The sequence below is a fragment of the Tiliqua scincoides genome, chromosome 1 (genome assembly GCF_035046505.1).
Source record: "Tiliqua scincoides isolate rTilSci1 chromosome 1, rTilSci1.hap2, whole genome shotgun sequence".
NCBI classification, from domain to species: Eukaryota; Metazoa; Chordata; class Lepidosauria; order Squamata; family Scincidae; genus Tiliqua; species Tiliqua scincoides.
In genome coordinates, this window is record NC_089821.1 from 80,297,735 (window position 1) to 80,311,584 (window position 13,850).

The 13,850-nt window shown below is 42.6% G+C and overlaps 1 protein-coding gene across 1 annotated transcript in view; it reads right to left on the reverse strand.

The window, feature by feature from the left end:
• MYLK (myosin light chain kinase) overlaps nucleotides 1-13,850 on the reverse strand; it is a 246,000-nt gene that overhangs the window by 92,179 nt on the left and 139,971 nt on the right. The window contains exons 13-14 of the mRNA XM_066621393.1: nucleotides 7,072-7,209; nucleotides 4,276-4,473 (exon numbers count right to left, since the gene is read on the reverse strand). Coding sequence (XP_066477490.1) covers nucleotides 4,276-4,473; nucleotides 7,072-7,209 — 336 coding nt within the window. The remainder of the gene's footprint in view (nucleotides 1-4,275; nucleotides 4,474-7,071; nucleotides 7,210-13,850) is intronic.

The following is a 13,850-nucleotide window of genomic DNA, read 5'->3' on the forward strand; positions in this document are numbered from 1 at the left end:
GAATTACACCTGACCTTTGGGTGATGAAGGGAAGGCTCATGGAAATAAACTACCAGAAGATACACATGTCACCATAAAATGTAGTGAAAGGGTGAACCATGACAGGAAAGGATGAACCAAGCAAGGATTTGGTTAGATTAAATTTATGCTTTAGGAATTGTGTCCATGTGCCTTTTCATCCGTAGTAGGAGTTTTTTAAGGGATAGGACTGGGTAGAGAATATGCTTACCAGAGGATTAGCTTCTCTACTGTTAGTTGAATTGCTTTTAATTACTGCACTGAGAACCCCTTAAGGGTTAATCCCCAATACTGGCAGTGAAAGAAGTCCCAGGAGAGTGACCTGAGCGGGAGACAGGTGCAGGGCCAATGAGCCCAAAACTGGGGAGACAGACACCCCTCCAGCCACCAGGAATGAACATAACAACCACAGGCCCCACCTCAAACATGGGGAGATGCCCCAAGGACACCACATGCCCAAGAAAACACAGGAATGTCACAGCACCCCCACCCATCTCTTACAGGAATTACAGTGGCATCAGCAGCAAAAGGGGAAAGTAATAACTAGTAGGAACCCCCCCCCCCATACCAAGGGCAAACATCCAGTGAATACATCTTTGAGAAGAGCACAGCACAGGTTGAAAGCCAGCTCCTTGGAAGAAGGCAGCCATATGAGACACAATGCACAAGCCCCACAATGGCAAGCACTCAAATGAAATGCCCCACGGAGGCATCTGTCAGCTGGAAGGAAACCTTTTGCCATGGAAGGAACAAGCATGAGTCAAAGGGAACCTCAACACTAAGGCAAAGCAGGGTATTGGAGGATCACTGCATAAAGGTGAAGGCTGGGAACCAGGCAAAATAGGTTTCCCATCCAAAGGATGGAACCTAACCAGCAGGACATGCACCTTTTGCCTGACTGGCCAGAAACACCCATGGCGGACACAAGAAGAGAAGGAAGCAGGTCTAAAACCACATCAGTCACTCCACAAAGCTTCTCTCTAACCACTCAGATATAGCAGGATGCAAAGACCACCCATTATCACTTGGCATCAACACAAACAGGCAACCCTGACTGGGAGGCCATAGCACATGAACTTATTTGTGCTGCCATCCGAGTCGCACTGGCGCAGCATTTTTCCAATGTTGCAACAGCATCTGTGGGTGGACAGGTGGGCTTTCACAATCGTGGCCCCTGTCAGTGTGCCAACATTTGTGGAGATACACCAGCGTATCTTGAGGACAGAATTGGGCCTTAAAGTAGGGTGTTAAAGTGGCTTCTGTAAGGGTAAGTCTTGCCTCACAAACCTTTTAGAATTCTTTGAAAAGGTCAACAGGTATGTGGATGCAGGAGAACCCATGGACATTATATATCTGGACTTTCAGAAGGCGAGTGACACAGTCCCTCACCAAAGGCTGCTGAGAAAACTCCACAGTCAGGGAATTAGAGGGCAGGTCCTCTCCTGGATCAGGAACTGGTTGAGGTCCAGGAAGCAGAGTGTAGGTGTCAATGGGGAATTTTTACAATGGAGAGAGGTGGAAAGTGGAGTGCCCCAAGGATCTGTCCTGGGACCTGTACTTTTCAACCTGTTCATAAATGACCTGGAGGCAGGGCTAAGCAGCAAGGTGGCCAAGTTAGCAGATGACACCAAACTTTTCCAAGTGGTGAAGACCAGAACAGACTGTGAAGAGCTCCAGAAGGATCTCTCCAAACTTGGAGACCGGGCAGCAAAATGGCAGATACGTTTCAATGAAAGTAAGTGTAAAGTCATGCACATTGGGGCAAATAATCAAAACTTTACATATAGGCTAATAGGTTCTGAGCTGTCTGAGATAGATCAGGAGAGAGATCTTGGTATGCTTGTGGACAACTCGATGAAAGTGTCGACCCAATGTGCGGTGGTGGTGAAGAGGGCTAATTTCATGCTTGGGATCATTAGGAAAAGCACTGAGAATAAGACAGCTAATATTATAATGCTGTTGTACAAATCAATAGTAAGGACATACCTGGAGTATTGCATCCAGTTCTGGTCGCCATATCTCAAAAAGGATATAGTGGAGATGGAAAAGGTGCAAAAGAGAGCAACCAAAATGATGACTGGGCTGGGGCACCTTCCCTAAGAGGAAAGGCTACAGCATTTGGGCCTCTTCAGTCTAGAAAAGAGGCACCTGAGGGGGGACATGATTGAGACATACAAAATCATGCAGAGGATGGACAGAGTAGATAGAGAGAAGCTCTTTTCCCTCTCACATAACACCAGAACCAGGGGACATCCATGAAAGCTGAGTGTTGGGAGAGTTAGAACAGACAGAAGAAAATATTTATTTACCCAGCGTGCAATTAGTTTGTGGAACTCTTTGCCACAGGAAGTAGTGATGGCATCTTGCCTGGATGCTTTTAAGAAGGGATTGGATAGATTTCTGAAGTTCATTAGGGGTTACAAGTCATAGTAGGTATGTGCAAGTTCCTGGTTTTAGAGGCAGGCTGCCTCTGTTGCCAGATGCAGGGGAGGGCACCGGGACGCAGATTGTGTCTGTTGTCTTGTGTGCTCCCTGGGGCATTTGGTGGGCCATTGTGAGAAACAGGAGGATGGGCCTTTGGCCTGATCCAACAGGGCTCTTCTTATGTTCTTAAGATAACCATTTTCTAATGTTCCAAAAAAATGAAATACAGGCATCCAAATTTCTGAACTGCAATTCATAACACAGTGGGGGGAAAAATACCGAAGTTGAGACTAGTTTTTCCTTCTTGTTTTTTTAAGCAAGCCAAAGCCTTAGCAGATAATTTTTCTTTTCTGTCCTGAAGGAAGATTTACCTTGTGGAGAAATATCCTTCTTTAAGTGCTTGTTTGTATTTGCTGATATCAAGAATGGCTCATCCATTATTTTTATCCCTTTAATACAGTAAGCTAGAAAAAACATCTGACTCCTCAGCAAGTTTTCCAAGATCCCAGAACTCTTGCTAGAAAAAAAAAAAACTACTTATGATGGCCAGCCAGGCTCTGGAAAGTGCTATTTAGCAGAAGTATTGCACTTATTCTAGCAAGGGGCCATAAGAGACCTTGTAAAACTTGTTAATCAAATCTTAAGAGGCTAGAATGTCCCCAGTTGACCAAATCTGCTATTTGTACCTTATATGGCTCCATATCAATGTAAACAAGCACCCTGCCCCATTTTTATCCTGGAAACAAACGGTCATATAACGTTTCATTATCATCTTCTTCACCATTGCCAGGAATATTTGAAGTAAATTAAGTTAAATAAAAAGCAAGCCAACAGTTGCTCTATTTCATATTTGATGTTTGCTATAATTCTTAGGGAAATTTCTTAAGCTTAGTTACCGTTTAATCCAACAAAACACTACAAATTCTCATTCACAGACACAAAACAAACTTTCAGTTAACCAGGTGAGCATACTTTTGAATTAAATGTTTGGCTATATATTTCACCCAAGCTGTCAATCTCAATGTAATCTAACACATTATTGTGAATATTCCCCCCCCCCCAAGTGACTTCAGATGTTCTAAAACAAGCAGAAATGGGGCAGATGGAGGGAAGAAATCAGAAGTGAATTTGTTGTTCCATGGCTGATCTTGCCTGCACATCTTCTCTCACAAGAGACACATGTATTATGCCTGCATCAGCAGCGCATTTATCTTTCTTCAGTGGATATGCACAAACTTAGCTCTGGACATTCCAAAACAATTTAAGAAGGAAAGCAGCTCCTGCATTTGATTAGGTGCCTAATGTCATCATTTGATGGCCTTGATATATCAAAACATATGACAGCATCTAAAGCAGTTAACTGCAAACATAACCTTAAGACTTAAATGTGCCAACATGCACCACAATATACAACAGGGCTATTTTAGTAATTCCTAGCCAGAAATATTCTATATTGCAGAATTTCATTACAAATAAATAACTTCATTCAGTTTTATGCAACAGTATCATAAGTTGCCCTATTATTGACATGCCAAGTTTCTGCGCTGCTTATTAACAGAGGATACAGACCTAATTATCTGTCAGGTTTTTAGGGTTTCTACACATCCAAAGACATCTAACTTAATAATTATTTTCTTGATATGGAGAACAGAGCAGATTCCTGCTTAGGAAGCAGAATGAACAGCACAACATGTCGCTGGTCAAACACCCTTGAGAAACCTGTATAGAAGTGAAACAGTCTTTGCTTCAGATGTTCATAGGGCCCAATAAAGTGCTTTCCTAAACAATTGTAGTATGTGCTTTATAATGTGAATAAATACTCTAAAAAAGTACCTTGTACAGTCAGCGTTGCTTGTGTTTGAGTTTCTCCTAAGTCATTCCAGGCTTCACAGGTGTATTTTCCTGTATCCTCTGGGAATACCTCTTGGATGTACAGGCTATATTCATTGCCCTTCTTCTCAAAGTGAAAATCCTCTGTTTCCTGGATTTCCTTCCCATTGTGCAGCCAAATTATTTCAGGAGGTGGGTTAGCTGAGCCACAGCAAAAATACAAAGCAATGTGATAAGCCATAAGTAGCACGGGAAGCAGCTTGCGAGATATTTTATAAAGTCAACTGCAGCCACAAGATAAGGAAGAACAACTCATTTTAACTTCCTTTTGACATAGGTTTTTAAACAGACACTAGTCCATGCTAGATTCAGGTAGTTCAAATTACATTGAGTTCCTGTCCACACATCTGTATACAGTCTTCCCTCCAAGTACTTTCACTATAAGAATTTTCACTTATACATATTTCATATATTGACCACCCCTCTTTATCTATACCAAGATTTTCTATACAAAGTCTGGAAACAGTGGGGGGGGGGGGAAGGACCAAGTCCCTTGTGGAGGCACAGTCTATCCTCCACTTTACCCAATTGGTAGAACATCCCTTGGCTTTAACCTCTGGTGACAGAGAAGGTGACAATTTTGCCATGCATGCCCATGACATCTGTTCTAGGAGGTTGGACTGAATTTTGGATTTCTCCCCCTGGTGGGACAGAGGTCTAAGACGGTCCTTCCTTGTCTGTGCTCCAACAGGCTTCAGGAGAAGCGCTATTCAGGAGCCTCAGAGGATAGAGAGCAGCTCAGGAAGAGATGCCTCCCTTTGTATGAGATGCACTGCCAGATGGTAGCATGTCTCCATTTTTAAGGCACATACATTATATGCTCCCTTTTGTAGCATATCTGTTTTTGTGTTGTGCTTCTACAACTTATTGTGAATATGGGACCTAAAAAACAGACGATGAAAAGTGTGAAAACACATGAAACCTGAGAGTTGCTCATAGTCTGCAACTAAAGTTTAAGGTGCTTAAGGTGCTGCTAGAACTTCTGAAACATTTTTATTATTGTCTAACACTTTATTGATGCTATAAAGTGCTATTGATGCTTTATTGATGCTATAAAGTGCATAAAGCCTATTTAATCTATTTTATTATGGGCGCAATCCTAATTTGCTCTAGAACAGCCAGGCCAAGTGATCTGGGTTGTATCCAGGACACGGTAGGTGTCAGATGGAGGTCAATCTGGGTAAGAGGATATTTTTCCCCTCACACCATGTCAAGCCCTAGCCCCTACTATGGGCTGCTCGGATCTGTGCCCATGATTTCACTGGTGCAAATTTGAACAAGTGTGTAAAGCTGCTTGGGCTGGGAGTGGGGGTTAGGATTTGGCTGGCACTGCTGCAGTTGATCCCACCCTTCTTGGGCTCGATCCACCTCCCGGACTGTCCTCCTTCACCAAAAAATGCCCCTTCTGTTCCACCATCCCACCACCCTCTTCCCCATCTCCCATGTTGGCCTGCTTGGGGCAGCGCAAACTCAGTGGCAAAGGGTGTAGATTTGGCCCTCCAGGTGCTGGTGCAGGCCCCTGGGCTGGTCTCCCTGACTCCCAAGATGGCATAAATGTACTTTACAGCACGTTTGTGACACTCAGAGGCTGGTGCAGGGGGCCTGCACCAGCTTAAGTGCAGGTCTGGACTGCTCTGTGAGTTATGCAACTATTCCCTTATGCTGTTAGTCATTTAGGGTGATTTTAAGGTTAACATAGAATGGCTTTGGAACAAGTTAGAATTTTTCCCATTGAACTTAAGGTAATAATTGTACTCACTACCCAGATTTTCACTGTAAGGGCCGTTTTCAGGAATGGATTAGGTATGCATAAAGAAGGAAAGATATATTCATTTACGTAATACACCCTTATCCTTGGTCATTTAACACTAGTCTGATCATCTCATTCTTTGTACATCCCTATCAAGATCCTGTACATCCTTCATCCATAACCACTGGACAATCTTCTACAGCCACAAGCCTTTGCACCCACACATCTGTCATACTTCCCCATCTTCTAAAAACTTCTGTGGCACAATGGGTACAATGGCAAATTGAAAAGCAGCAGTACAACTCCTTCCTTTTCTACATCTCTGTAGTATGCTTGGAATAGCTCACTGAGTCTTGTTCAATTTGCACAGACTAAATTTTAAAAACCTATTTGTCACCTCTCTATAAAATCATACACATCCAGGTTCTCAGACATATCATATGTAAAACTTGCAGACATGGATATTATCATAACCTTTTCTGACAAATCGTGAACACTTTTTCTTCCATGGTAGTTGGAAGACGCTTTAAACTCTGCTACCCTGCATACACATGAAAAATAAATTTCTAACTTTTCTCTGGGGACTCAGAGTAGATTATCACATTGGCATTAAAATATACCTTATGCATAAGATAATGCCTCTGTACAAATAACAATTATCAGAATGTGATATAATGGTTAGTGTCAGGCTAGGACAGCACAGGCCTGGGTTCAAATCCCTGATCAACTATGAAGTTCATTAGGTGACCCTGGGCCAGCAAGCATCTCAGCCTCTTGGGCAATGAATGCTATCCTGAGCTCCTTGAAGAAAAGCAGAAATATGGGGGGGGGGGAGGAAAAGGAGAACAGAAATCCTAACTGCCTAAGTCTTGGCACCCTGTGATAGGCAAGAGTAAAGTATATTTAAAAGTAAGTGCATTTTAGGAGAAACCCATGTAATCTCTTGGTCAGTAAAAGTCATTCCAAATTTCAGCTTTCAGTTTATATACCTGAAACTTCTACTGTCATAATCACTTGGCTTCCATCCATCACCTTGAGATCAGTTAAGCCTTTAAGGAAGACTGGAGGGAAGGTTTTGTTGGCTGGGGCCAGAAGTGGACTTTCCAATTTGTTTCTGCTCTTCTTTTCTGCTTGAATAAATGACACAACAGTTCTAATTAGGAAGTCATTACGTAAAGGATTCCACTCTTAAAATAGACGGGTCAGAGTGCATTTCCACTCTACTGTTGAACCCAACCAGCAGAAAGATTCACTTGTCCAGTTTGCTGTTTAGGATTTGTTCAACTCTGCCAGCAGACCTGAATTTCTCTTCTAGTAAAAATTTAGTGCCTGTTTAAGAAATATCCTAGCTGGCATCTAGGAAAAAGTTTTGCATGAGATTGAAAGATTTCTCTTGCAGACAACTCCAGAGGAAAAGGAAAACAGAGCAAAAACACAGAAAGAAAAACACAGCAACCTAATGAAAGCTAAACACCTACCCACACGAAATGACATTATTAAAATTAGGAGCTGGATCTATGAATATAAGGTAGTGGCCTATTCACTTGCTACAAAAGGTGTCCTTTGTAATATGAACCATGTGATATGGTGTTCATTATGGAGAACCATAACATGAGTAACGATAACCTGTTCCAGTCGATAAAGTTGCAGTTTCCTAGCAGTGATGCCAATGATTACATAGGCAGAAACCTATAGTGCAATGATCATGGGAAAAGCTAGTAGGAAGTGAGGCTGTCGTTGGCCTGGGGTGAAAGTGAACATTTTTGCCAGCACCTTTTCCACGAAAGTAGGAAAAATCTCTTCTACAGCAGCCTCATTTCAGAGCAAAATGTAGAACGACATAATTCTAATCCACAACTGTTTGACTACAATTTCTCATAAAGCACTAATAAAGAGACAAAAACTTAAGAAAACTTTTGCTGAATCACCTCTTCAGTCTCAGCACTGCAGCAAATTGTCCTAGTGAAATGAGACAACACCTGCAGCACTTTCCTCCAATTCACCCTCTTACTACACTAGCATTTTGAAATAATCTTAAACTCCCAAAGCTGCTAAAGCTACATTGCTTTATAGGAACAAATTCAGTCAGTGGCATAGCTAGATGGGTGCAGGAATAGCAACTGCACCAGACAGCAAGCCACCCACCTGTGCAACTGCTCCCCTGTGGTCACTGTTCGCGCCCTCTTGCAAGAAAGTGCCAGAAAAAAAAAAACTCTTTGCAAGAGGGGAAGCGGGGATTGCAGTCTCTGGCCGCTTGTTCCAGAGGCTTGGGGGACAACTGGGGGGGCTTGCAGCAAGAAGGAGAGGGCTAGGGTTGGGAGGCAGTGATGAAGCAAAGGAAGGGAGAAGCCAGAGACTCTGATCACTGCTAGTGCCTCTTGCAAAAAGTACCAGAAACAATAACGACACTCTTTGCATGAGTGGCAGTCTCTGGATGCTTGCTCCCCTTGCTCCGGGGGACAAGCATGAGGTGGTTCAGTTAAAAAAAATGCAGGTGTGATGTCACACCCAGAAGTGCAATCACTTCCGGGTGTGACATGGGGGGCATCATTCTTAACTTTGCCCCTGGCTCTAAGGCGACTAGCTATGCCCCTGAATTCAGATATGATCTTTATATGACTGTCAGTAAGACAGTCAAGAGGATTTATTCAGTACCACACCTCCAGCAGAGAAGCATGAGGTATGGCCAGAATCAGAATCAAGTTGCAGAGGTTCCTACAGCATTGCTTCAAACTAGTTGAAGATAGAGCCCTTGAATTTCAACCTATTTACTTCCAGTGGAATTCAAACAGAGAAAGTATTCTTTTGCATTTTAGTCTCACTTTGGGGGAAAAAAAGGGTTTCCCTTTTCTCTGTATACATTAACAGTACATATACCTACAGTATTTCCTTGCATGTCTGCGTTCCTCAGCATGCTTCTGACAAAGTGGGCTCTGGTTCCTGAAAGCTGTTTGTCAGAATACTTGTTACTCTTTACTAAAGCACAGGATTCTGTGTTGCTACAGGCTAACACAGATATCCCTCTAAAATTTATAACCAAGTGAATTCCCAGTAACCATTTGTCAACAGTCTACTTCAGATGCTTTAACATGAGAAAGTTCCTACTTTCAGTTTCCCAACTGACCCAAATATAAAACTGTTCTCACTAATGGATACATTTATCACTTCCTCCTTTTAATTCAGCAGGGTAGATGCCAGCAAAAAGTGGTTTGACAACCAACTACTCTGAGCAGAGAGATACAATTAGGATCAAGTAAGGAAAGCTAACCCAAGCCTTTCAAATCATGGCACGATCAACATCTAGGATCCATGATAAAACACCAAATGACCAGTTCATTGTTCTGTAGATCCCAAACACTCCTATGCCACACACACCCTGGAAAGTCATATACCAAAGTTGACAAACAGAAAAGACTGCAGTTGGTTTTTAAAATGGATCCATTCACAGTGGCATATCTTATAACTGAATGTGAACTCTCTTAGAAATAAACATAAGTGCTATCATTTCTACATGCACCTCTTCCTTCTGATTTTAATACTTTCTCTGCAGCTTCCCAAGAATCTGAAATGACACAGGATGTGGATTCCAATGGGAAAGTAAAAAGCCTCTCCTCCCACTTACTAGTCTAAAAAAGTCATGCTTAGCTTGAGAGATTAGAAACAGAAAAAGAATTTACATCTCAGATCATACAATCCATACACATTTTATTACAGGTCAAAGTTCACAAATAGTTTTCCCACAGCATTTCCTTTTACTTAATGAAGGTGCTGAGTACTGAATGAACATAACTGTTACTTCACTATAAGCATTTCAGTGCTGAATGACACACTATGCACTACAGCTCAGCTCCACAGATATTAATAAGCATGTGATATGTTTAAAGCACACTTTCCACTTTCATAAGCAAAATTCATGCAGATCAAGCATGCTTCCAGTCTTAATTCACACACACCCCACCACTTTTCAAAGAAAGGTAGTTCACAAAGCAGGTGCTATGGCTAAATAATGGTTTCCTAGCTCCAAGGGCTCACAAGCTAAACAAGACACAAACAATAAATGATATTAGTAACAGCCACTGGAAAAGACACCATGCTGGACTGAAGAGGGGCAATTCCAGATGGGGCTGGGCAGGTGCTAACTATTAACAGAATTTGTATAAAAGTCCATTACAAAACAATTTCACGTATTCTCACAAACTTCCTAAATTAAACAAATGTACATAGTGGGCAAAGTCATACAATGAACTGCAGGTTGAGACATCACTTATACTTGTCACTAAAGGCAAAGTGACCTCTAACATACGAGGAATAAGCATACTTGGGGCATGAATGGTGAATTGGAGCCAAGACTTCCCCTTGTGAGTCAAACTGCTATCTAGGAGTATACTGGATCTATAGTAGTTTACTGCCAAAAATCCAACACATGCCTATGAATTTCTGTCAAGCTCTCTTGTTTTTTGGTACTAATTTGTTGCAGTGATTGCCTATTCACACACAGAAGACATCCATTCATATGCACGAAGGCTACTCATACACACAAACAGTTGCTCATCAGTAACACACAGTTCCTTCTGTCCTTTGGGCCTTGTATTAAGTTTTAATTCCTTAGCAGGTAGAATGCTCATGTGCATTCCATTACACCAGAGGTGCCCAAACCCCAGCCCTGGGGCCACTTGCGGCCCTCGAGGCCTCTCAATGAGGCCCTCAGGAAGCCCCCAGTCTCCAATGAGCCTCTGGCCCTCCAGAGATTTGTTGGGAGCCCACACTGGCCCGACGCAACTACTCTCAGTGTGAGGGCAATTGTTTGACTTCTCACGTGAGCTGTGGGATGAGGTCTTCCTCCACTGCTTGTTGTTTCACGTCTGTGATGCAGTAGCAGCAGCAAAGGAAAGGCCAGCCTTGCTTTGTGCAAGGCCTTTTATAGGCCTTGAGCTATTGCAAGACCTTCACTCATTCATATAAATTCATCTTTAATATATTCATTTATGTAAACTTATGCAAACTTATTCAAATTTTAAATGTGAATTAATTCTTTTCCCCCCGGCCCCTGACACAGTGTCAGAGAGATGATGTGGCCTTCCTGCCAAAAACTTTGGACACCCCTGCATTACACCATCGCATCTAGCCAATGTCTGCATAGGCTCGGTTCTCTGACCCCCCAGCTTTTGTGACATTACAGTATCTCAGACAGTAGGGAAATGTCATAGGCTGAATTCATGTACAGCATTTCCTTTTACCGCTAAACTTTGGTGAATGTGGAACAGTGGCATCACTGGGGGGGGTGCAGGCCACACCAGGTGACGTGCACAGGGGAGGGTGACACCATTACTGTTCAAAATCTTGATACTTTTGAATAATACCATCTTCATATTTCATTTGATACAGAATTTCAAGCAGTTTCATGCAATGAAACAAACCGCATTGAAATATCTCTATTCTATCAAAAGTTATATACAAAAAACCAGTGGAGCGGGGCAATGGTGCATCACCGCCTGGGGCATTGCTCTGCCCACTGCATGGGAGGAGGGCTGACGCACTGGCCTCCCACACCGAGTGATGCATCGTGACCTCACTGATGTGGTCTGCAACACACTTGTACACACACTTGCCAGCATTTCTATAAGGAGTGGTTGACCCCTGATTCATTGCCCTTAGTAGGTACTTTAAAGGGGTATCAACATTGTGGGGGGTGGCTCAAAATATACTTTTTAGGCTCTCTCCCCCAATGTTCTCTGATCTATTGACAAAGCAAAGGATAAAGATGATCCCTGATAAAGTTGAAGAACAACTTCTCAGAAGTACTAGCTTTTCTTAGACTTGAGGAACTGAACTGTCAAGTGTCCCTATTGTGCCCAAGAATGGCAACATTTCTATTCTTAGTCCTCAGCTCTCCGGTGAATATATCGCTGTCATCCTTGAGTCCTTTTGTTTTCAAGACTCCAGCAGATCCTGAAGTTCTGAGGCGGTTACAGGTTTTTTTCATGAAAAAGTGACAAACACTGTAAATTCTGTCAAAACCACTATAGCCAACTATTGAAAAAAAAAAAAAGAACGGAGCAAGGGAAAAATGCATTCTGCTCAGTAAACTATCCCTTGACCCAGGGAACTTAAACAGGGCTGCTGTCTTTTTAAAAGGGGTGTTCCTATTTGCATGTATTTAACATGTATACATGTTAAATGAATTGGTACCATCCAACAGCAATACATTTTGGGGGTTATTATGCCAAACAGTGAGTTAAAATGGGAAAGGAAAAACACCCTCTCCACTCAAAAAAATCAAGAGCAGGATGATTTAAAGTCACTCAGTGGCAATGCTTTCTATTTCTCCATGATTAAATTTCCATCAAAATCAGTCAATTCTGAAGTGACAACAGGAATCACCCTCTTTAGTGCTTAAGTTTCTAGAAAAGATTTAATTATTCCTGGGGACTATGTTTGCCAAAGCCTTGCAATAAAAGCAGCTAAATTATGCCTAGCCTGAATCTTTTGCAGACACAAATGCTCAGCAACGTTGACCATTTATGGTGATTAAGATATTATGTTGGCTCCAAGTCTAATAAATCAACTGAACCATAGAAAAAGACTTAACTCAGTAAGTGCTGGTTTGCTAAGCTTACTGAGGAAAAACTCACACATGGACAAAGTCATATAGCCTTTTCTAGGCCAGCTTTCATGTTACACACTTCACAATGAGGACTTTAATTATGATGGAGGTCCGACCTCCAGTTTTTGTTTTCTTAAACGGGGCTTTAACAATATCAACTCAAGGGGAAAACGGGTTCTCACTGAAATATAGTACACAAGATTGCTCACCCATTTTCTTTTATTTACTCATTTTCACCTCAAGCCCACAATCACGTCATATTTTTAAAAACTCCCTAAACATCCAAATCTTGTAAAAACCAACACAAAATTGATATTTCTTTCCTGCAGCTTTCAACTCTGCACTCTCTGAAGGCAATTACTGAAGAAAATCAGTGAATGATAGTGCAAACCTACTCTTTCTTTTGTTTTTTAAAGTGACATAACTTTTTAGACAAATACATTCTTCCCATTACATAAGAATATGCTGGATGACCTGCAAGCAAAAACTAATGGCAGTGTGTTCTAATCAACTTGTCCTCCACAGATTTAAATCAGAATAAAAATAAGCAACCTGGAAATTTTTATGCCAGTTGCAAGAATGCCCCCAAGCTCTCAATATTTTTTGGTATGGCCATGTGACCAAATGCTTAGGCCTCCCCCATGGCTTGATGACAGTGGTTTTCAAACTGGGGCATTGCGATGCCCCAGCCTGAGAGCCCTGGGCAATTCTCCCTTAAGGGGTGGGGAGGAGAGGAAGGCGGAGACACCATGCCCAGCATCACGCCTCTGATCTGGGTGCAGGGGTGCACTGCCTCTCACTGCCGCCTGCAGCGCGGCGCCAGCCTCAGCAGGGCTCCCATGCAGCGCAGAGCCCTCCAGAAGGTAATTGCCACCAGTTCCCATTTCTCAATTGCAAAACTAGAAGTGGTCGTGATTGGAGCTCTGCTGAGGCTGGTGCCAGGCTCCCCCAACCCCTGGAAGGCTCCTACAGGTGGTGGTGAGGCCTGTGCCCAGATCAGAGGTGTGATGCTAGGCATTGTGTCCCCGTCTCCCCCCCCCCCCCGCTCCCACTGCCTGCAGCAAAGACTTAGTGGCTCTCAAACTCTCCCTGAGAGTTTGAAAACCACTGCTCTATGGTTTTGATTTGTTTGTTTTTTAAATTGTAAGCTGCTTGGGGCATTTA